Raw genomic sequence first — 24,464 nt, 5'->3', positions numbered from 1 at the left:
AGGAATTAGCAGAATCAACATATGAAGTAGAAATAAAAACATCCAACAAACGTTTCTTCTACAGTCCTTTATTTGAACTGTGTTTGGTAAAGATAAATATTCATGTTTATATATTCCCAAGTTTATATAGGTTCAATTCAATGAAATATTATGAGTTAAAGTAGGGAAAATGGAAAGCGAACATCCTTCTATAATGAAACAACATAAATGATGTAAGAAAATAGCTTCCATTTTGCTTCCGTTGGGATGGATTATGGCAGATCCAGGCATGAAGAAATATTTTGGGTCAAAGGTCTTATTTTCTTTTTCTCTCTATTCTCTTCTAGAAAATGGTCCTTTTCTTACATTTCATAAGATAAATCATTGGCATTGTATTTGGGCATAAGAATACAACAGAACTTTCTTCATACTTAAGTCTTATAACTTTATTTTAATAAAATTTACTTTAAGGAAAACTGTGCTTTATTGAAACCACAAAAATGTAAAACTGTCATTAGTGGGCAATTCTGATCATGAAAGCTGAAATATTCAGAAAATTCTGAGACTTAATGTTAACCTTTGACCTCAAAGGCTAAAGACAAAGAAGTTTGTCTTTTTTTTTTTCTTTTTTTTCCTTTTCACAAACCATTCATTAAAACTTTTAGGAAATCTACAATAATATAATTGGGATTTTTTTATTACTTTGAAAAATGCCAATTTTAAACTATACCACAGCACTGTGTGATTTTCTTCCTAATAAATATTAATATAGTTATCCACAAACAACTTTGTTCAGTGGTCACAATAGATAGCTAGTGGGATAGATTTATGGACTCAAATAATATTATTTCTAATTTAGCATAAAACAAGTTTAGAAGATCACATAAGCTAATTTAAGCATAGTAAGCTGACTTTGGCATGTTCTAATTACCAAGTATAACTTTAGCACAGTCTTTACAGAGAAGGCAAACTTTTCTATTATCATTTCAGTTAATGTCCTATCTGCAATCATCAGTGGTATACCTCCTCTCCCAACTTTTATGGAATAAGAGCCTCTATGTCTTTTAATTCTATTACTCTTGGAAAAAGATTTGTTTTTATTTTGCAATAACAGTAATTCTTCCCCATTCTCAAATAAGCAGTATTCTTTCGCATTTGTGATAAGTTGTTTTTAGTATGAACTTAGCCAGGGAGTTCAGATCTCAATGAAAATTTTACATGTGTCACTGGAAATGATCTTTCTAAGAAGTAGGGAACATGTATTTATTTTAGACTTACAGTGTGTTAGTATCATTGTGTTATCACCGTTCAGCTAGAGAATTAAATTAGTGCCTTTTTAATTAAGACAATACAACTTCTTTATATTTTGTTGGGACATTTGGTTTCGTGTGTATTTGCCTTTTTCTTAATTAAAACTTAACAGTAGAAGTATGATCAGGGTCTTTAAGAAACTCAGGATATATTTATAAAGGTAACAACACATAAGAAACAATACGACATAAATATAGAGTATTATAAAGCATTAAAGTGTGTAAACCAGGTATCATAGCCTAGATAGTTCCAGGAAATTGGAGAGTGGGATATATTTTGAACTCTGAGAATGGAATAGATTAGGTTTAAAAATTTCAAATACTTCAAATTTAGCTTTAAAGAAAATAGAGTTAGTCTGTCTGTGCTTAGTTCCCTTTAATGCCATTTTTGTCCCTGACTTAAGGATAAAGCTCTGAATTAAGATTGTAATGATTCCATTCCATTTTACAGCATTGTTGGCATGTTTAGATTAGCATCAGGTCATTCCTGGTCAGAAAGAGTCGGAATCAATACAGCCTACACATTCAACCTGATTAAGCCAGGAAGAGCTTCCAAGAATTGAGTTTGCTTCTCCTGGGCCAGTCTCAGTCTCAATCCCAAATCCCAGAGCTAAGGTAGTAGGTATGCTACTTGATTAAATGGTAGGGGTTTCAAAATATTTTCTTTCCTTAAATTGTAGTTTTACTGTACAGTAACCAGTGAAACTCTTCATGAAAACATGCCCCAATTTGAAATTGAATTATTCAGTAGCTACGTTTGCTAACATGTAACATAGTTCACCTTAATACCGTTCTTAGCTTTAAAAATCTCTTTTCAGAACAGTAAATGAAAATTGGTAATGAAGAAAAAATGGATATTAATAGATGTTATTAGTAGGAGTTACATCTTAGTAGAACTAAAAATCCTTTCTCACAGTAGTGGTACTGTTTGTTTTTAAATTAAGAAAGACAATTGGTGAGATGCAGTGCTGAACACCTATTTTTTTTCAGAGACCAGCATCCTGATGATGTCAAAGAAGACTTTGAAGAGAGAACAGAAAGTGAAATGAGGACATCACATGAAGCCAGAGGTAGCCATAATCACCTTGTATTAGGGATGCATATTACTATGAATACTCATCAGAATCTAGTGGAATATAGCAGTCACTTTTATATTAAAGATAAACTTTATTTAGTTGATTTGTTGTGTTATCACAGGCTATAAAAGTTTACTGTTCAGGGTAGACAGTTGACCTTGAACAACATGGGTTTGAACTATGTGGGTCCATGTATACACAGATTTTTTTCTTAGTAAATACGGTACAGTCCTGTAAATGTATTTTCTCTTCTTTATGATTTTGTTAATAACATGTTCTTTTCTCTAGATTACTTTACTGTAAGAATATAGTATTAGATACATATAATATACAAACTATGTGTTAATCAACTGGTTAGGTTATTGATAAGGCTTCTAGTCAACAATAGGCTATTAGCGGTTAAATTGAGGGGCAGGGGGAATCAAAAGTTATACACAAATTAAAAAAAAAAAGTTATACACACATTTTTGGCTATCCAGGGGTAAGTGTCCTTAACCCCTGCATTGCTCAAGGGTCAGCTGTTGTATGTAATTTATAATGATATGGATTCATCTGTGATCTGTATTTACAGCTTCTCTCACATACTGTACAATATATATTATATGTAAACTTTGGGTAATATTACATTTGGTTCTTGTCATATATTTCTATTGGGATTGTTGATGTCATTTGCTTCATATGCTTAAAGCTGATCTTAGAATGTGTATTGGAATCCAAATGGAATTAATATGGTCTTAATCTAATACCACAAAATGAAAAGAAAATCATTTGAACAAATATTTTAGGTCGTATTGGAGAAAGTAATTTGTCTTACATCTTTGCTAAAAGGACATAATGATGGCTTAACTAAGTAATGAAATCATAATGACTGTTAGTCATAGTATAGATTGTATTTATAATTTACACAAAATTATTATTTTTTATGAGAAAGTGTTAGCCTGACTGTGAGTTTAATGATTGTCCCTGGGGACTTCGCATTTCATGTGTATTTTTTGCTTTAGATTATTATGTAAGATTTGAGAATGGCACCTAATGACTGTTTGCCTGCCGTGTCCTATTCCACAAGTGATGCTTTGATTTCCATGTCTGATTTTTAGAAGGCAGTAATTTGTGATTAATTTCAAAGTTCCATCTCTGCTGTCTTCAGCATGTTCTGGTGTGTTTAATGTAGCCCTATATACAAACCCTACCAACGGCCAGGGTTTGAATCCCTGCCCTGCTACCTGCTAGCTGCGCGATTGTGGACATTTCACTGAAAACCTCTCAGTGCTTCTGCTTTTCTTTTCTTTTCTTTTTTTTTTTAAACTTTCTCAGCTCATTTATTAGCAAGTCATGATGACAAATCAAAGGTTCCCAACCAAATAGGAGTGCAGTGTGAGCCAGCTAAAAACAAAAAAGTCCAATTCTAAACAAATCTCAGTTGTTTCCATACATTCACACTCTTAACATTCAAACTCTTCCTATGCTTATCTCAGAGATGTCTGTCGTGGCACTCCAGCCTGCATCTACCATCTTCTAGGAGCAGTAGTTTCTGTCTCGCTGAATCCTGGTTCCACCATTGAGTTTCAGTGAAATCTGCAGTGAAAATCAGTTCAACAGTTTCTTTTTTTTTTTTTAATTTATTGTTGGTAATTAACCAATTCAATAAACACATGTAGTCCTTAATTCAAAAAACAGACACTAAGATGGACCCAGGATTAAATATTGGAGCTTAATGACTCTTTCTCACTCTTCTATGTGGCCATATTTTCCAAAACATTTTTCTTTTCTTTTCTTTCTTTTCTTTTCTTTCTTTTCGTTCTTTCGTTCTTTCATTCTTTCTTTCAATTTACATCCAAGTTAGTTAGCATGTACTGCAACAATGATTTCAGGAGTAGATTCCTTAGTGCCCCTTACCCATATAGCCCATTCCCCCTCCCACAACCTCTCCTGTAACCCTCTGTTTGTTCTCCTTATTTAGAGTCTCTTCTGTTTTGTCCCCCTCCCTGTTTATCTACCCAGAAGGATAATGATGATGGTAACTCCCTCCCACTTGTCATGACAATTAAGTGCATTTGCAACTCGCTTCAAACAGTGCCTGGCACATAGTAAGCACTATGCAAGTATTTGATTATTTTAAATGTTTCTGGCCACTTAGAAAGGAAGAAAAACATTTACTTTGTGAGGGTTGTGTCATCAAGGTATATTGGATTCTGGAACAAAGGTTTGTCTTTCCTTGTGGTTGGCGGTTAGGAGCACAGCCTTAATTACTGTCAGGGCTCCACCACTTACTGGCTGTGTGGCTGGCTCTCTGTTTCACTTTCCTCCTTTGTAAAGTTAATGTAGTAATAGTAGCCACATCATTGGATTGTCATGAGGATTAAATGCATCAGCTGCTGCTGCCGCTGGTAGGAGGGCAATAGTATTACGATGACTGTTTATTGCATGGAATTGTCTCATTGAAAATTCAGATAGATTCATAATAGAATCTTAGGCTCTGAACTTTTGGAGAGAGTAATAATTTAATAAGCTCTTCAGTCTCTTCCTAACTTGGTGATTGAATTAACTTTTTATTTGATTTGCTGAGCTGATTTTAATAATTGTTTTCTGGAAAGAGTCTGGAGAATTATTATTCTCTAACAGAGAATTTGGCTCGATTAACATATGATACGCATGGTGATCTCTCTATCTTTTCAAACTTTGTATATTTTCGTCCTGTTTTTCTCTATTTGAATTGCCTGAGTTTTTCTGTTTTATTCTTTCCAGAAACACTACTAGGGTTCACATATAGCTCTTAATTATTGCTCTCACCTACAAAAGCTACAGTGCAATATGCATATGTTATTTACGATCTTATTTTTTATTAGTAAAAGAAAAGGGGCCTGATAAAATAAGTTGATTTGAGAATTTTTTTTAAGTTTATTTATTTATTTTGAGAGAGAGAACACAAGCAAGGGGCAGAAGGAGAAGAGAGAGAATCTCAGGCTCCATGCTGCCGAGCGGAGCACAACTCGGGGCTCAGTCTCACAAACTGTGAGATCGTGACCTGAACCAAAGTCGAGAGTCAGATGCTTAACCGACTGAGCCACCCAGGCATCCCACTTTGAGAAATTTTGCTCATATGTTCCTAAGTGAGATTTGACTATTAATATCTCATCCATTTTTAGCCTCTTAAAATGAACTTGCTATCTTTCCTTCATTATCAAATTTTTGAAACATTTTATATAAAACTTTCATAAAACTAATTCCATCTATAGTGAAATCATGTTGTGATTATCAGCTGGTCTTTAAATCCAGGAACTTCTTTCAGTTCTAATTTTGGTTATTACTTACGCTCTATGTTTTCTCTCTGTTGACTGGTAATACCAATTATTCTTGAGTTAGAGCCAAGGGATTATATTTGTGTTCAAAATATTTAACCATTGGTTTTTGCACAAGACAATTAGCATCAACACTGATCTTAGTTCTGGAGGAGAGTTCTGGAAGCTCTCCACTATACCAAGAGTTATGCTTAGTTGCTGGATCTTTTGGAAGTCCAATAAGGACATGGCTGCATTGAGGGCTGGAAGGGGGCACTCTACCAACCAATATGGAAGTATTTTTTTTTTTTCAACGTTTATTTATTTTTGGGACAGAGAGAGACAGAGCATGAACGGGGGAGGGGCAGAGAGAGAGGGAGACACAGAATCGGAAACAGGCTCCAGGCTCTGAGCCATCAGCCCAGAGCCCGACGCGGGGCTCGAACTCACGCACCGCGAGATCGTGACCTGGCTGAAGTCGGACGCTTAACCGACTGCGCCACCCAGGCGAGGAAGTATTTTAATAACAAATATTTTTTGATGTTCTACTCATGTTTCTCAAGTTGAAATATCTTACTCAGCTTCTTGCTCTATCAAGTCTACTGCTTACTGCCTTTAACATGAATTTTAGCAGTGGCAGTTTTTATTTCCCTTTAATTTGCTACATTGACTGGTTCCCTTTCATAGCCTTTTTTTTGTTTTGTAGGGGTCATATCCCCTTGTGCTTCACTAAAATCATGAAATTCCTCTGTCAAATAAATCAGTGCTCCTCTTCCGATGTTTTTGTCAGAGGCCCCATGGTGATTGTTCCCTATTTTAACGTTTTTGAATCCAGAGAATTTTTCCCAGGTCTTTTGTGAAGAACACTTACGACACTCCCATTTGGGTACCAGTAGAATTCTTCTTTCAAACATGAGCCTAGAGGTCAGGTAGCTATACCCCACCCCGGGTCTACATTCTTGAACCTCATAGATGCTCACCAGCAGTCATTCCCAATCACATCCCTCCAGTGGCGGAAGGAGCCGTTCCCAAATCTAGCCTGTCTGGGGGGTGGTGCAAGGGATAGGAGAGAGCCCAGTGCAGTTTGTGTATTATTTAGGATAGAGGAGACTGAAAAAAAGCCACCTTAAGTTTCTTTATAACGGCAACAGGATTTAAGACTCAGTAGGTCCATGAGAACTATTTTATTTGGAGTCTGGGAGCAAATTGATATTTGAAAAAAAAAAAAAAAACTTCCACCTAAAAAAATCCTCCCACCCTGTTTCTTCAGTTAACTCAGGTTAATTCCTTGCAATGTGTGTAATTATGAGCCCGTTTGTTTTTTTTAAGTTGATTTTATTTGGATAGAGAACAAGCACAAGTGGGAGGGGGCAGATAGAGAATCTCAAATAGGCTCTAGGCTCAGCACAGAGCTCGATGCAGGGCTCGATCCCACGACTGTGGGTGATCATGACCTGAGCTGATATCAGGTGTCAGATGCTTAACCAACTAGGCATCCCTGAGCTCTTTTTTTTTTTTTATGATTCTCACCATGCAACTGAATTTGACCTTTGGGGACTTTCACTGAATATAATTTATCACTTTTTTCCTTTTTTTAAACTTCTATCTTTTTTTATTAATTCATTCCCATCATTGTAGGAAAGACCTTTAATAAAGGATTCTATAAATTGGCCTTCATGTTTAAACTCTTGTAATCCTGGGAAAGGTACAGTTTTGTTTTCTCTCCTGCAAGCATTCTTTCTCTTGGGCTGCTGATAATGCAGAAAGAGTTGAATTCTATTTTGTAATGTAATGTGCTAGATTCTCTCATAAAAAATCAGCCTTGCTTTTTGCTTCCATAGCAGTTGGTTTTTTATTTTGGTTGTTAACCTTGAAATGACCCTCAAGTATCTTTCATGCCTGAATTAAGTATCTTGGAGCTAATTTTACCTCCATTCCTTGATGCTATGATCCATTTATCTTACCCAATCACTGCTGTTGTTCATCTTTTTATATTCAGTCACCAGTTAGTAACTCCATTAAAAAAAATTGGGGGGGCGGGGGAGTTGACAGATGTATTTCATTTCTTTTGTCTGGCCATATTCTTTTCACAATTAAGAGCATTATAGACTCATGGAATATTAGCCTGAAAGCATATTGACTCCTTTTCATTTTTGCTTTTTATGTCAAATGCACTCTCCACGATATGCCTTTCTTTCAAGATAGGAATAATTTCTCTCATTTGCGGACTTTACTATTTGCCAGACATCGGGATAAGCATTTTAAAAATATCATGTAATCCTCACAGCGATCCTGTTACCTTGATTTCACCAAGATAGAGCTCGCCAGTGGCAGAGCAGGAATTTGAATCCACATTTATCAGACTCTTAAACTCACCCTCTTGACTATAACCCTAGGAGGCGAAAGATCCACGCTGCCACTCTCTCACAGGGTGGCTTTGGGATCGTTCCTCACCTCACCTCATGGGTAGTTACCTCCTAGCACGGTTTTGAAACTAAAATGAAGCAAAGCATTTGGAGATTTTGGTCTCAACTTCTGTCGCTGGCTTAAAGGAATAGGGATGAGTCAAGCAACAGGTCAGTGGTAGCTTATGCTGTTGGCTTGTCAATTTAGCATCTGCAGAGTCAGAAGTAGGAACCCCACTCAGAGTATAGCAAGTAGCAGAGTCTGAAAGTAGCAGAGAGCATGAGTACTTCCTTTCTCCAGCCCACCATATAGTGGTTCTACTGGGTCTTAATGGAACGGTCCTGTAGGAAGCAGGTTCTCACACTCTGTGGTGGGGAGGACACCATAGTGGAAAGTAGTCTCTTTCTACTGGGAGACTTCATGGCTGGTTTAGATGATGTTCCCATACTGAAGATTTATTGTCTTGATTCTATGTGAAACATCGGAGGATATTTCTTTCAGGATCACCTTTATCAGAAAGGTCTTCTTACAAGGATTAATCTTTCACTTCACTTTTTCCTACCTTAAGCCAAAGCAAGGCTTTGGCTGTGCCCTCAACCAGAATTGAGAGGAGAGACATGGTGGGCAAATTTGTCATTGCAAGTTCCTACTTTGGGCAACTACATTATTATTTACTAAACTACATTTCAGGGAAGTCTGCAAGGTGGGGCACGTGGGTGGCTCAGTCGACCAAGCACCTGACTCTTGAATTCGGCTCAGGTCATGGTCTCACAGTTCATGAGACTGAGCCCCATATCGGGGCTTAGGATTCCCTCTCTCCCTCTCTGCCCCTCCTCTACTCGGGCTCCCTAGCTCTCTCCCTCTCTCTCAAAAGAAATAAACATTTTTTTTTTAAAAAAAGAAAGAAAGTCTGCTAGATATGCTGTATTGGCAGACTTTTCACAGTTTCTGATACAGTGTAAGTGCTGAATATGATTTCCATATAGTAAATTGTGACGTGAATAGTAGAGGAAGGCCTTTCTTTCCGTTCTCCAGGTAGCAACGTATGGAAAATATTCCTCATTTGATAATTGTCTAGACAGATGCAATCACAGTAAAACCATTAATTCACCAAGTTATTTCTCTGGCCCCATGGCCACGTAACATTTTCTTATTTCTGATATTAAGGAAGCCCAGCAATTGATGATGTTTTCACAGTACTTTCCCCAAAAGGCAGTAAATCGCTTTCCAAGTCACCAAAGTGGCTTCTGGTTTTTGTTACTTTTTTTTTAGTTTATTTATTACCAGCTTCTGGTTTTATATAACTTTCATTATCAAAATAACATGTTTATTATAGAATAACTAGCAAATACAGGGAATTAAAAAGAAAACCAAAATCACCTGTGATTTTATTTTCCAAGATACCAAAATTTCCTGAATTTTGGTATCTATTTTGCGGGGCATTTTATATCTGAAGTAATATACAAACTGCTTTACAACCTGTGTTTTTTTAACTTTATAATATCCCAACCATTTTCACATAAATATTTATACTAATTAAAAGATAATATCAACTATTTCCTCGGTGGATAAATATAGCATCATTTAATGAACCCCTCTCTGTTGGGTATCTAGGCTAGGAGTTTCCCCTCTCTCACTGTTATAAGACAGTGTTGGAGTAATAAACCTTAGTCTTGATTAGGATTAGGTCTGTGTGTGAGTGTGACATAAAACACTCATAAGCGGGGGCGCCTGGGTGGCTCAGTCGGTTAAGTGTCTGACTTCGACTCAGGTCATGATCTCGCGGTCCGTGGGTTCAAGCCCCGCATTGGGCTCTGTGCTGATGGCTCAGAGCCTGGAGCCTGTTTCAGATTCTGTGTCTCCCTCTTTCTCTGACCCTCCCTTGTTCATGCTCTCTCTCTGTCTCAAAAATAAATAAATGTAAAAAAAAAAAAAAAAACACTCATGAGCGACTTATGTCCAGTAAGAGCTGCTTATTTCTGTCTCACATAGAGCAAGTTCAGAGGTAGGTGGGCCAAGACTTCATGGTGCTCAACAGCACTGGGAAATCAGGCTCCATCCAGTTTTGTTCCGTCCTGCAGAGTGTCTACTCCCAAGCCCATATGTTGGTCAGAAGTGGTTCTGGAGAGCTAGTCGTTCAACCACCGTTGTGTCCAGGTGGAAGGAGGGTCAGTGCACGAAAGTAGTAGTGGGCGCCCTTACCAGGCTCTTATTCTTGAACGGCATTTTCTGTTTATATCCCATTAGTCACGTGACTGCATCTGGCCACAAGAGTGACTGGGACACGTAGTCTTCATTCTGGATACAATTATGTACCCAGCAGAGAACCTCCATAGTGACTTTCTTACAGAGGATTGGCTAACATTTACACTTAATTAGGTCTTTACGATGAACTCTGAGACTGGGAATCGTCGAGTCAAAGGATAGTAACTCACAGGGAACCTGTTTCAAGTGAGAGAAAAGACTTGCCCCAGGTTCATCAGAGCTGAGTGTTTTGTAGTTACTTCACAGTGATGGTGATGATGAGAATGGAAAGCATCCTTCTAGCTCACCAAAAGGTGCGATCTTGCCAACGCACAGCATCCTGCTGACCTTGGGGGTGCAGGTCCTGTGCAGGGAGTGAATGTTTGACATTACAGTGTACTTGGAGATCCTAACAGTACAGCCCCGTACTGTGCAATGTCTACGGCTCGTTCAGTCAGGAATCTTCGTGCTGCTGTGTTCTAAGACTGACAGCTACTTGCAGCTGGCCCTTGTGTGATTTCTGCCTACATTTCACTCTTCAAATTTGGCATTACAAAATCTTCTCCTTTTGCCTCTTTTCTGATGGAACATTCTGGTCCTAATGCCTCCTCTACATGACCAGGAGGTCTTCAGTGTCTGTCTCAATCTGATTCTCATACATATATACATGTTTCACTTAAAAAAAATAATAATAATAAATAAAAAGAAGAGAAAATAGCGATCATTTGATTGAATATGAGAATAGATTGATTTGTTCATGAACATAGTGAATATTGTTATTTATCTCTGCCTTGAACTATGTTTCTCATTTTAATGTATCAATTATTGGACCAAGGATCAGGACAAATTAAAATTACTACTCTATAGTAATTTAGGCATTTTCAGCCAGCTTAAAAAATTTTTACCTTACATTTCCTTAAATATTTCTGTCCTAATTTATGTATATTCTAAGAAAACTAGAATGGAAACATTTTTTGAAGAAAGAAAAAAGATGTTGCTTTTCATTGGAGGGGAGATATCGGTGGCCTTACCTTCCTAAGAGCCACTTTGAAGATATTCAGTATCCTGTTTATTTTTGTTGAGAATACTCCTTCTTTCTTTTTTTTTTTTTTTTAATATTTTTTTTTGAGAGAGAGTGGGAGACAGAGCACCAGTAGGGGAGGGGCAGAGAGAGAGGGAGACGCAGAATCCGAAACAGGCTCCAGGCTCTGAGCTGTCAGCACAGAGCATGATGCGGGGCTGGAACTCATGAACTGCGAGATCATGACCTGAGCCAAAGTCAGACGCTTAACCAACTGAGCCAACCAGGTGCCCCTTTTCAATTTTTTTTTTTTTTTAATATTTATTTTATTTTATTTTTTTATTTTTTAAATATTTATTTATTTTGAGAGAGAGAGCGAGCAAGCAGGGGAGGGTCAGAGAGAGGGAGACAGAGAATCCTAAGCAGGTTCCATGCTGACACGGAGCCTGACACAGGGCTCAATCCCACAAACCATGAAATCATGACCTGAGCTGACATCAAGAGTCGGATGTTTAGCTGACTGAACCACCCAGGTGCTAAAAAATAATTTGTTAAATCCCAAATTAAAAAAAAAAAATTTATTGACTTAAGTAGTCTCTGTGCCCAACATGGGGCTCGAACTCACGACCCCAAGATCAAGAGACACATGCTTTTCTGACTGAGCCAGGCACCTCCCTGTTCATCCTTCCTTCACTTTCTCAGATTATACCAGAAATACATATCCTTGGTAGTCATAAAACAATAAAAGCCATTTAGACAATTTCTAAACAAAGTATAACCTTTCCTCATAATATTTTACTTTTGCAAGGATTAGTGAGAAATAGACTCGGAAATCATCCCCGGGCAGTTCTGTGCCCAGTGGTATAGAATTGAGTAGCCCTGAAGAACTGTGGAAGCACAAAACCAAAGGGGAGGGGGAGAAGGACGTTAGATCGTATGCCTTTGGGAACGTTTCATTTCAGGGAACTTCAAACATACAGAAAACTCTTGTAAAAGTGTTATTTTTCATGCAGATAAATAGTTTGAGAGGAGGGCGGTAAGAAATATGACCCTAGTGATAAAATGGTGGTAGCAGAAATGTCTTCTGGAACAAGGGCTTCGTTTTCTGGAGCACATTGTGCACGTTCAAACCTCCTCTTCCTTACTCTTGGCACTGGGCCGCCTACTTGAGCCAAAGTCTTTCACATTTATTTCAGTCTGATCGCATGTTAAAATGAAAACCTGGAGTCACATTTGTGTGCCATTCAAGGACTCAGATACACATTCACTTAAGTAAAGTTGTTTCTCTCTTTTTGGGACTGGGATCATAGCTAACACACTGTTATTTTCAGAAGAGATGGCGTTCTATATAGCTGGTAAACACTAGTTTTGCCTCATTCATTGGAAAACAACCATTGGGCCTCAGGACATCAATCAGCCTGAAAGAATCAGCAAAAGGAAGGAAAGTCTTAAATGAAAGATGCAAAGTTGGTTTTAGGTTTAGAATGATGTATGCGTCTAGACCTGTTTATATTATCTGCTTCAAAGACATGCAGGAGCCACCAGAAATAGGGGAGCTTTATGGTTTTTAGTCATTTCTTTAAGAATGGCTCCGTTGTTTTTCTAAAGAATAATAATGTAGCAACATTAGAAATGAACCGCAAATAAGACAACTTTAGCAGCAAATAGAATGGGGCTGCAGTGAAGGAGGGAACAGTGGCAAGTGTTAATAGAATAGAAACAGTTATATAATAAATGTATCGCTTTGGAAAAGACCGACACTTATGTGGCAAGCAATCAGAGCACAAACCATAGAGTAGGCTCTACGGTTTTACTCTGGTGTGGAACTGGAAATCTTACCATTTCACAGCAGCCTGCCTCATGAAAGATGCACAAATATTATATTTCAAATAATTAGCTGAACTCTTGGGAATGTCTGAGATTAAGCAATGTTTTTAAGTTACCCTGTATTTATATATGCTAAACAAAAGCATCTTGAACTCTGGGAAATTTAAAAAGAATACACACACACACACACACACACACACACACACACATACATATAATTATATAATATATATATATTCGTGTGGAGCGGGTAGATTTTTCTGTATGAGCTCAACTCAGGTAGAGAGCGAGGACCAGTGGCTGTTAGCTTCAGTAAGATAGATTTTTTTTTTTAAATAGTTCTAAGTTACTTTCTAATAGAGCAATTCAAAATTCAGATTAGGCTAGTTTAAAAGTTTTTGAGGAGCCACAATAGAACAATAAGAAAAAAATTTTTAAGAAACTGAAAACTTGAGATACAGAGGAATAAAATTAACGAAAGATGAGCAAGACCTCTACATGAAAATGACAAAAGATAAAAGAGAAGTCATAAAGAAGTTCCAAAGCAATGGAGCGAAATACCCTGTTCTTGGATTGGAAGACTGGATATTGTGAAGAAGTCATTTTTCAAAACCAGATTGGTCTGTATTTAGTGGTAATCTCCATTTAAATCCTAGCGGGGTTTTTTTTCCACAAGTTTATCCTAAATTTTATATGGAGGTGCAGAGAGCTAAAGATAGCTGTGGCAGTCTTGAAAAAGACCTAGATCACAGACATCAAGACACTTATCAAGTGATAGTAATTAAAACCTGTAGGTTGGTGTAAAGAGACCAGTGGGACAGAAGAGAGGATCTGAAGACACGTTTTTATGTTAAAGCTGGCACTGTGGTACAGTGGGAACAGGGTGGTCTTTTCAATAAAATCATGTTTGGGCAATTAGAAATCCATGTGGAAAAATACATTAGGAATGCCAATCCTTATCTCATACCATGCCAAAATAAATTTCAGGTGGATTGAAATTTCAAGGGAAAGGGAAAACATAAAGTACTTAGGGAAAAACAGAGGAGACTAACTTTAGGACCTTGAGGTAAGCAAAGATTTCTTCAGTAGACTTACAAAAAGCACTAACTGTAAAAGAAAAAAAGTAAGTTAAACTTCACTTACACCTAATTTCCAACAAAGGATTGTCGTAATACCTATTTCCAACAAAGGATTCCTATCCAGAGAGAGAGAGAGAGATAGAGAGAGAGTGTGTGTGTATCTTCTACAAATCAGTAAGAAATAAGGCAAGATGGCCCAATGGAAAAAACGGGCATAAAACGTAAATAATTCACAAAGGAGGTTCTCCATATGGCCAAATAGCATAGGAAAAGATTGTCAACTTCATTAGTTATCAGACAACTGCAATTATAACCACATGTGATACCACAACAAATTCACCAAAATGGTTAAAGTGTAAAAAGATAGACAATACCACATGTTATTGAAGATGGAAAGCATTTGTAACCCCCTTACACTGTTAGTGGATACATATTGCATAACTGTTTTTGGAAAACTGGCAGAATTTGTATATATATATATACACACACACACACGCACGCACTACATATACATATACACATACACATACACAACAGAAATCATACATGTGTCCAAGAAAAGACTGGTACAGGTAATGTTCAAAGCAACACTGTTGGTAATAGCCAAAAATTAAAAACAACTAAAATGTCCATTAACTCCCAATTACTTGTGGAATGTTCATAACTATTGAAAAACCATACAGCAAAGGGCACATTCAACGAGCAATATGAATGAATCTCATAATCAATGCTGTTGAGAGAAAGAAGCCAGAAACACCAAGATTTTCATCTGAATGTAATTCAGAAGCAGGGTAAAGAACCTGTGGTGTTAGAAGTCAGGAAGGTGGTTGTCGCCCTTGCTGGCCGGGGTGTAATTAGAAGGGGACACAGGAGGCTCTGGGTGTGCCGCCATGTTGTTTCTTGATCCTGGTGTTAGGTACATTGGTGTGTTCACTTTGTGAAAATTATTTGAGCTGTACACTTAACGATTTGTCTACTTTTCTGTAAATCTTACTCTTCAAAGAAAAAAAACCTTAAAATAATCTTAGAGATACAAGCCAGTTTGAAATAGTCTCAGTGACACAAAAGCCTAAACTGGGTAACCATTTGGCAAAAACTTGTGGTGGAATTGAAGTTGCATTGTTTTTGTTTTTTTCATTGTTTTTAATGTTTATTTATTTTTGAGAAAGAGAGAGAGACAGAGTGTGAGAGGGGAAGGGGCAGAGAGAGAGAGAGGGAGACACAGAATCCAAAGCAGGCTCCAGGCTCTGAGCTGTCAGCACAGAGCCTGATGTGGGGCTCAAACTCGTGAACTGCAAGATCATGACCTGAGCCGAAGTCAGATGCTTAACTGACTTGAGCCACGCAGGCGCCCCGAAATTGAAGTAGCATTGTAACTGAGATGGTGTAGGGGTGGAGGAGAGTAAATGTAGAGGAGGAGCCTTTCTTCTCATGGGCTTTGAGTAAGTAGTTTTCAGAAAAGTTTTCTTTTCTAAAGGATCTTGAGATAATTACTGACAAACTCTAGAAGTCCCAGTGACATAAAATCATTTGCTAAGAAGTGGCTGTTTTAGGAGAGCAGCAGTAAACATGTTTGGATTCAGAAGATCTGGCAGATGAATGGAATATTCTGTAGCTTTAATTTTGATCTTCACAAATACAAGAATGACAAAAGCATTTGCCTTTCTGTTTTATTTTTATTGCAATAATTTCATATCCCTTTAAAAAAATTAAGTAAGCTATTTAAAAAGCCAATGGGATTGGTAAACAGAAATTGAAAGATGAAACCAGGGCTGAGCTAAAAGGAAAGAACAGGTCTAGTAACACAGGGTAACCACAGTGGCTGGACTCCATCATGTACAATTTGGTGGTTACTTTTAGGATATCCACAACTGAAAGGGACACAAAACCATTTCCTGAGGCTTGGATAGTCCTTTTCCTTGCCACTAAAGCTGGGAGGCAAGTATCTTTCATGAGACATTAAAGAGGCAACATTGTTAACATGACACATCTTCCATAAAGGGTAATGTAGCAAATGTGTAAGTTGAATTTACAGGTTGTTTCTTACCGTGACCTACCTTCTGTAAGGACAAAGGAGAGTGTAATTGTTCACTGGCAATAATGTTGAAAGGAAGCATGCTTTAAGTAGGTGCCGCCCACCAACTCATTATTTGGGGGAGACAACTGGCACTTGGGGCTGTCTTTGCGCCTTTTCAGAGAGTGAGTTCCGGTTTGTTTCAATCCAGCAGGTGCCCGGGAAGAACCTAGCCTACAACAAGGACAGCGCCGGTCGGCTGTCTTTCTGTCCTTTAAATCACCAATTCCATGTCTGCCCTTGCGCTGGGAGCAGCAGAGCAAACTTCTCCCCACCGTAGCTGGAATTCCTGCCAGTAAAGTTTCCAAATGGAGCACAGATGAGGTATATTTCATTTTCTTTGTCTGCCAGGAACTGGATATAGCAATTCTGACTTCAGGAGCAGATACAGTGAATGTGTGGGGGGCTTAGTCTCTCTTCCTGAAAGGGAAGAAATTGTTCTGAGAGAAACAACTAACGCATGCAGGTTAAACATTTTGAACCTGTAGCACTTAGATTCGGGCTTCTGTTTTCAACTGGAATTGTTACCTTATTTTTGACAGGTGTCAGAATTCATACAGAGCTTACCTGGCTGTGAAGAACACGGAAAGGTATTTAAAGATGAAGTAAGTGTCCCACTGAAATGCAGTGAACGGTTAGATGTTTTGAATTGGGAGAGGAGGGAAGAGAGCGCTGGTGTTGAAATTGACAGATTGGCGTGGCGTTGTCTAACAAGCAGCATTCGTCATTTGTACACAGATGTCTTTCTATGAGATCGGATGTAACAGAAGTGTTTGTACCATTTTATGATGCTCCACAGCAATAGCACCAGACCCGTTCCTAAAAAACAAACCACACACAAAAACCTTAATAGCATGCATTTTCTTATAGCACAGAAAGAAACCAAAGAGATAAGCAACATTTTATTTTTAATACAGTGAAATTCCCATTATTTTATTTTCAAGCATCACTTTAACAACACCAAGATTAAATTCATTTAATGTTATACTAAATATTACTGTTACTGCTAAAACAACCCCTTAGATCTTATACCTATCTCAGTAATGTTTATAATAACTGATAGTCATTACCGTCTGCATTTGGGAGATTAGTTTATCCTCTGCCTGCCCAAAACATCAAGATAAGAGATGCTTAATAATGTTATGACCTATATTGAACATTAAAACAAAAAAGAAATTGGCTTTAACTACCGTGCATGTAATGCTATTTGAGTATAGCAGACTCTGTTCTCACTAGAGCCCTTTAAAAATAAGCCCCTAGCCTGTCAGCGCCTCCAAGCAGAGCAGTCTGTTTTCACTCTCGTCTTGGCTACCAGAAGGTCGAAAGAAGACCCAAGTAATCTCAGAAGGTTTTTCTATAGTTACAAGTATATATGCCTTCTTTGCCTCTGTGTAGCCTCAGCTGCTAAGAATAGCATACTTTCAATTAAGAGCCTTGCAAGATGAACCTGGGTGGCTCAGCCAGTTAAGCGTCCGACTTCGGCTCAGGTCATGATCTCGTGGTTCGTGAGTTCAAGCCCCGTGTCGGGCTGTGTGCTGACAGCTCGGAACCTGGAGCCTGCTTCAGATTCTGTGTCTCCCTCTCTCTCTGCCCCTCCCCTGCTCATGCTCTGTCTCTGTCTCGCTCTCAAAAGTAGATAAACATTAAAAATTTAAAAAAAAAAAAAAGAGCCTGGCAAGAGTATCAAGACAGCTAAGGATCCAGGCATCGTCAGCATCATTATACTATTAGTATTGTTTTGCTTTAGACAGAAGCCTGCTAAAGTATACAAGGATCTGATTTTCAGCATCCTTTTTTTCTGATTTATGTTCTTGTTTCAAGAATGTTTCATCTTCTTTCTAGTTGGTCTTTAATTGATAGTTGTTCAGATTTTGAGTTTCTTTCCTTAACTCCTAAATTCTAAGTTCTTCGTGGATCACACTCAGTTAATTTTCAGTCCCTGAACAGATTTAGACACCTGCAGGGAGCTGTTGTTCTTTCTGTAGAAAAAAAAAAAAAAAAAAGTCATGTAGTTGTTACCTGAGATAATGATAAAACATTTTTTTAAATAAGTTTATAGTACATCTATATTAGAACTGTTTTTGGTTCTGTTGATATCTAGACAATCCATATGGATTTGCTCTGTTATTTAGTTTCAGTAAGATTCAAGTTCAAATATGTTCTTTCTTTGAATATGCTTTCATGGCGTAGAAAAATGTATTCAAAGAAAGAACATATTTGAACTTGAACTTGAATCTTACTGAAACTAAATAACAGAGCAACAGTGTTCTCAAAGCCAGATCCTCTTTGTGAGGAGCGAGACAGTGATTGTTTGCATAGTCCTTCATTCCTTTATTTATTCATCCTATAAATTCCTGTGAAATTCATGTCTCACAAGGTCAGCAGGTGTTGGTTTTAAGGCCTAGAAGTAAACCATAAGACAAATCTAACTAAACCCTGGTGAGTCATGTCTAAGAGGCAAAGTACAGGTGTTAGGACGGGCCGTGATTTGAACCGTGCTTGACTTCACTTTCTCTTACACATTCTGCATCTAATCTGTTGAAAATCCTATTGGGCGTATTTTGGAAACATACAGGGATTCTGGCTGTGTCTCTGCCTTCATCACTGCCACTATGCTCTGAGCCCCTATCCTCACTCACCTGGATCAACACTGTAACGTCCTAACCAGTCTCCCTGCTTCTAATTTTGCTCTTCTACAGTCTGTTCCCAGCCTACCCAGAATGATCCTGCTCAAAATAAGTCAAATCATGTCACCCTTCCATTCGTAGCCTTCCAGTACATAAAGCAGAATAAAAGCAAAAATCCTCACAAGGGCCTGCCGTGACCTCTAGAGAGGCGAGAACCTCCTGACCTCGGCTTGCTCCATCCTTGGCTTACCCTGTTTGCTGCACACACTGACCTCCTTGCCATTCTTCATATTGTCCAGGCGCCTTCTGTGTCTGCCCTGCCTGGGATGCTGTTCCTCCAGACGTTCACATGCCGTGCTCCCTCTGCTCAGATGCCACCTTCTCAGTCATCCATCCTTGCCCCTGCTGTGCAGCCACCTCCCCACCCAGAGGTTTTCTTCATAGCACTGATCACCTTTTAGAATTTATTACTGTCAGTTCGTTACTAATTAATTTGCTTACCTATCATACTTTTTGATTACAGTCTCTCTTCCACTACTAGACCGTAAACTTCACAGGGAGTTTTGGTTTACTCATTTGCTTGGTTTTGCTTATATATCTGTTTTATTCTTTGCTGTATGCGCAGGCCCAAGAAGAGTGTCTGGAACGTGATAGGTGTTTAATAAGTGTGTGTTGAGTGAGCACGTTCATACCTTTACCCTCTGAGAAAGACACGCAAACAGCATGTCACTGTGATTCGCAGAGTTAAAACATGGGGAGCAGAACCAGGAGTGCTGGAAAGAGTAATGAAATGGAAGGCCAGAATCCTGAGTTCCAAACCCTCCTTCAGAGTTTTGGGCCGTTAGCGAGATACTTAATCTCTAATCTCTGGAGTTAGAGCAGTTTATATACATCACAAAGGCAAACAGAAGCAAACCCAGTATTACACTGCGGTGATCACTGTGCTTAGAAAGTGCTTTCTCCAATTTAGTTTACTTCCTTCCAAATGAGGCTTGTCCATATGGTTGCACGTTGGAGCAGCCTGTGTGAAATATACTGGCTGGCACCCACCTCAAGCTGACTTTTTCTTTCCAGTGTAACCTTAAAAATAATCTACCAAAACTTCACCTTCTCACCCCACTCCTAGCTTTCAGGTTCCAGCCTTGCCATTCTCTAAATGTTTCTTTTCATCAGTCATCTGTCATGTTAAACTCTTATATAATCTCAAGAGACTCAGTAGGGCCCGAGGTTATAATAAACAATTCCATCTTTGCAATGAGCTCCTTGGGAACCGGTGTGTTCGTTGACCTTTTCATTAATGACTTAGAAGACTTCGATCAGACCGTTTATGCTACTAAGGTCTGCCTTGGTTGAGTGAAGTGTTAATAGATCTGCCTCTCTGCTTGGCCTTGCTTGACCCGAGGACTGTCAGAGCACAAGCAAATGAGACCAGAGCAAATGCTCCCCAAGAAGCAACAGAACATTTCTCTTATCTGCCACTGAACTTGTCTTCATTCGGAAATTTATGTGGGAGTGCCTTTCCTTCTAGGGTATGACAGACACTAAGATGCTTCCTTGCTGAAAATTGGGAAACTTCTTCCAAACAATCATTGCTTGAAGTTGCATAAGATGACCCTGGTACTGGTTAAAAGGATTTACAGGTTTGCTTTGTTATTGGAGGAAAGAGGAAAATCTTAAACAGCGGCTTAATTGTTTCAGCCTTTATTTAGTAAACTGTCTACAGAATTTAGAGTGGTATGAGTTTGCTGAGGCTGCCATAACAAAGAACCATAAACCAGCAGTTTAAACAAGAGAAATGTATTGTCTCCCAGTTGTGGAGGCTGGAGGTCTGAAGAAGGCAAGAAGGCAAGGTTGTCAGCAGGATAGCTTCCTTCTGAGGTCAGAGGAAAACCTCTGTTCCAGGCCGCCCTCCTTGACTTGGAGATGCTGTTCTACCTTTTCCTCACAGTGTCTTCCCTCTATACGTGTCTGCCTCTGGCTCCAAATGTCCTCTTTTTTTTAAGGACTTCCATCATCTTGGATCACCCTACTCCAGTACGATCTCATCTTAACCGATTACACCTGCAGTGACCCTGTTTCCAAATAAGGTCACGTTCTGAGCTTCTTAGGGCCCTGTTAGGACTTCAGCAGGTGAATTTGGGACAGACACCATCAACCCCAAACAGTACATTGCTGTCAAGGTTTGTGATGTACTCTGAGGCAGAGAGCAAAAGTGTGTTTTACTTTTCTTTCACTTGTGGTGTAAAACGGAAAAACCGAAAGAGAAATGAATGATTGTTTTTGAAGGTGGTAGAATGTCCCCAAACCTGAAAATTTTTACAAAAAAGACTATTCTTTTGTTCTGTCCGCTAAACCAGAAGTTTAGTTCTGGTAGAAGCACAGAAGTTTAGTCTTGGAAGAGACCCAGGGGGAGGAAGGATGTTTCTTGTGGTCACCCAGTCTGCAGCTCTCCACACCACGTTCATCACCTTCATTTCCTGTGTCTCCATCTACACTGTTGATTGCCCTTGTTGGTAACTCCTTTTTTTTCTGCATACAAAGAATGGTTGTAGCCACTCTAAAAATGAATGTTATCACTGTTTTTTTTTTTCCTTCACTGGGGAAAGCTAATAAAAAAAAATGTTAGCACACAGCTGACATGTTTGCCTGAATTCCTTTGTTTATATCCACAAACATTTGTGTGCTTAACTCGCATTTAAAATCTACCATAATGGGAACTGGATCTAAGTCACCCCAGATTTATCCAAATTCCTGTGGACTCATTGCCTAAGTCAGAGCAATCCCAGGAAAATACGGGCACCTTCCATTTTCCTGTGGGCTGATTTTTCAGAGGACCGAGTTTTATGTTTGCTTCCAGTCCACATTGCTTCCAGTTTGGTTATTGTAGATAAGAAAGGTTCATCAACCAGGAAATGTTTGCACACGTGAACTCTCGTCTGCTCCGCAGAGGACAGCTGGTAACTTAACTTTGGATATTTGCCACAACACTACATCTGATCGATTCATAATCTTTTTGTCTGTTCCTCCCCTTTTAGCAAATTGATGGAGAAGCCTTTCTGCTCATGACCCAAACAGACATTGTTAAAATTATGAGCATTAAGTTGGGACCTGCTCTCAAAATTTTCAATTCTATCCTGATGTTCAAAGCTGCAGAGAAGAACTCTCACAATGAACTTTGAAGATGGTGAATTTTGAATACCATCAGCTTTCTGCTTTAAAGCTCATGTTTTATTCAAAGCACAAGGACAGTTATAACTCCTAAGCGAGAAGTCTCCAAAACTCAAAAGAGCAACGCTATCAGATTATTTATATTCCTCAAGAGACAATATATATGAATCCTTATGAAAGTGCTTCAGCTTTTAACCAGGTACTGTCTAAGAGCACTCATCCTTTGGTTCTGTTCACTGAGCTAAATTTATCTTTGTAAATCTTTTTGAGGCTGGGGGAGGGGTGGGAGGGAAAGGGAACTTCATTAATTATTTATGGTAAAGGGGGGGGTCAGGATAAGAACTTTTGGCATTTTGTAAACATTGTTGAGTCCTCTTTCATGTACACGGTTTCTTTTTCAGTACTTTCAGAAACCTTTTTATATAATCCAACTTCAACTTAAACCAAATTAGTCAAGACCTGGCCAAGTTTAGCCAGTGGGACTGTTACCTGTATTGTTAATTCTGTGCCATATTTTGAACTGCAACATTATGCTAAGTATAACTTTGCAAGTCATGATATTGCCTAACTGCTTGTCATAATCTGTTGGGGCTGAATAGATGTAAAAAATTACTTTTCTCTAAATCAGTGTTTTTACTTTTGCACGCATTATGAAATGTTAAATTACTTTTCACCAGCATCATTACTATAATTACCAAAAACGTGTATATAAATAATGGAATTGAAAAATAAAATATATAAATAAATTAGGTGATGTATTTGAATGGCATCCAGGCTTCTACCTTGTGGTGCCCTGTGTATCTACAAGAGTCCAGTGGTATCCAAGGAATATGCAAATATATTGGGGGCGGGGTGGGGGGGGCTTGTTTGTAAGGATCTTGAACTATTTATGAGATGATCTTAAGCTTCTCTCCGATTGTCCATGACGTAACTGTAGTGCTTTTCAGGGGCCGAAGGGCTCATTCTGTTGATGGAAACACTAATCCATAAAGAGCTCTGTCCCAGATCTTCCTCCAGACCCAAAGGTTTTCTTAGAGTTGGCCGAAGAGAGAGTATGTGGATTTTAGTGAAAGGGCGGAGTGTGAGGGAGCAACACCAGTCAGCACAAAGATTGTAAATGCTCACAGATCCAGGAGGGGGTTTCCCAAAGCAGTTATTCAAGAACCTCCGTTTTGGAAAGATTCTCTGTAGAACGGTTCCCCTAAGTTCTGTAAATGTACAGATGCACTTTAAATGAAAGCCCTGGATTATCCATAAACTGCTAGCTGTAGTGTTTCTTTCGTGACACTGCCTTTCCAACACAAAAGGTAAATTATTAGCCTTTGGAGACAATGTCTACTTCTAGGATTGGCCATTTATTCAAGGGCGAAGATAAAAGTCGGTAGTCAGTTCGTAGCATGCTGTCTGAATTCTGGGGCAAGTTCCACCTCTCTCCTTCCTTGCTCTCATTTTTTCTGATGTGGGACTTCCTGGGACGTCCCCCGTTAGGAGTCTATTAGTGGTCCTCTGCATTTGTCAGCATTCAAAAGGCCATGGTATCTGCAGCCTCCCTTTTATTTCTTTGCATGAATTTGCTGAAATAAGTTTTTCGTTGTTGTTTTTTTTTTCTTTTTTATGTTTTGTTCAGAATTTGTACATTCAGGTTGCACTTGTTGTATCTGACACGGATGAAATAAAATCTTAATTGCAGATACTTTTTTTACACACGTATGATTTTTTTTTTTTTTTTAGAAAGCTTGTCTGACACATGAGAGCAGGAACAGTGTCAAAGATTTGGGCATTACAAAGCTATGGGGGATGTATTCGCAGGATTCAAAGTTGTCAAGTTATGTCCCAGATGATGCAAAGAATGACAATAAATAAGTACCTAAGTAAATAAGTTGTTTGGTTAAGTAGGTTTCACACCTATTGGGGATTTTTTTCTTTCTCATTTAAAAGCATGTTTTAACAAAGAGAATTTTAAGTGTTATTTAAAATATTCATTCTAAGCAGCAGGTTTTATATGTTAGAGGCAAGGCTTCTAAGCATCCTTAGGTGGAACAGTGTACCTCAAGTAGGGGAAACCTTTTCACCATTCCTTCCCTGGGATGTAGTCTAAGGTTTCACACAGGAAATAGGACCATGATGACAGGGAGGTCCCTGAAGTGAGAGACACAGGCTTGGGCTAAAGCAAACAAAGGGATAGGGAATGTAGAAATCAATAGGGCCTTCCCATCTAAAGACATTAAAAAATTTCACTGTGTAAACCAAATGAGACCCGTCTGCAGGTTGAAATATGACCACAGGCTGCCGTTTTGCAACTTCTAGATTCAGTAGACCCAGGCTCCAAAGAAAATAGGGTTGTGTTAGTGAAGCAATATGAAAATTTACCAAGT

At 38.6% G+C, this 24,464-nt stretch overlaps 1 protein-coding gene across 6 annotated transcripts in view; it reads left to right on the top strand.

The window, feature by feature from the left end:
- The window catches only part of L3MBTL3 (L3MBTL histone methyl-lysine binding protein 3), a 127,296-nt gene extending 104,460 nt beyond the window's left edge, over positions 1-22,836 (top strand). For 4 of the 6 annotated variants that reach the window (XM_047101762.1, XM_047101764.1, XM_047101763.1 and 1 more), the window contains 4 exons: positions 2,280-2,359; positions 16,446-16,618; positions 16,837-16,899; positions 21,957-22,836. In XM_047101762.1, the coding sequence (XP_046957718.1) occupies positions 2,280-2,359; positions 16,446-16,618; positions 16,837-16,899; positions 21,957-22,100 (460 nt within the window). In that variant the 3' untranslated portion in view covers positions 22,101-22,836. The remainder of the gene's footprint in view (positions 1-2,279; positions 2,360-16,445; positions 16,619-16,836; positions 16,900-21,956) is intronic. The other 2 variants (XM_047101765.1, XM_047101767.1) reach the window with 1 other exon arrangement.
- Positions 22,837-24,464: the final 1,628 nt, after the last annotated feature.

Source organism: Lynx rufus, unplaced genomic scaffold, assembly GCF_022079265.1.
Source record: "Lynx rufus isolate CCGP_SWC_20201006 ecotype Redwood Valley unplaced genomic scaffold, mLynRuf1.p SCAF_6, whole genome shotgun sequence".
Classification (NCBI taxonomy): Eukaryota; Metazoa; Chordata; class Mammalia; order Carnivora; family Felidae; genus Lynx; species Lynx rufus.
Note: the sequence above shows the minus strand (reverse complement) of the source record. Positions and strands in the feature narration are given on the sequence as shown.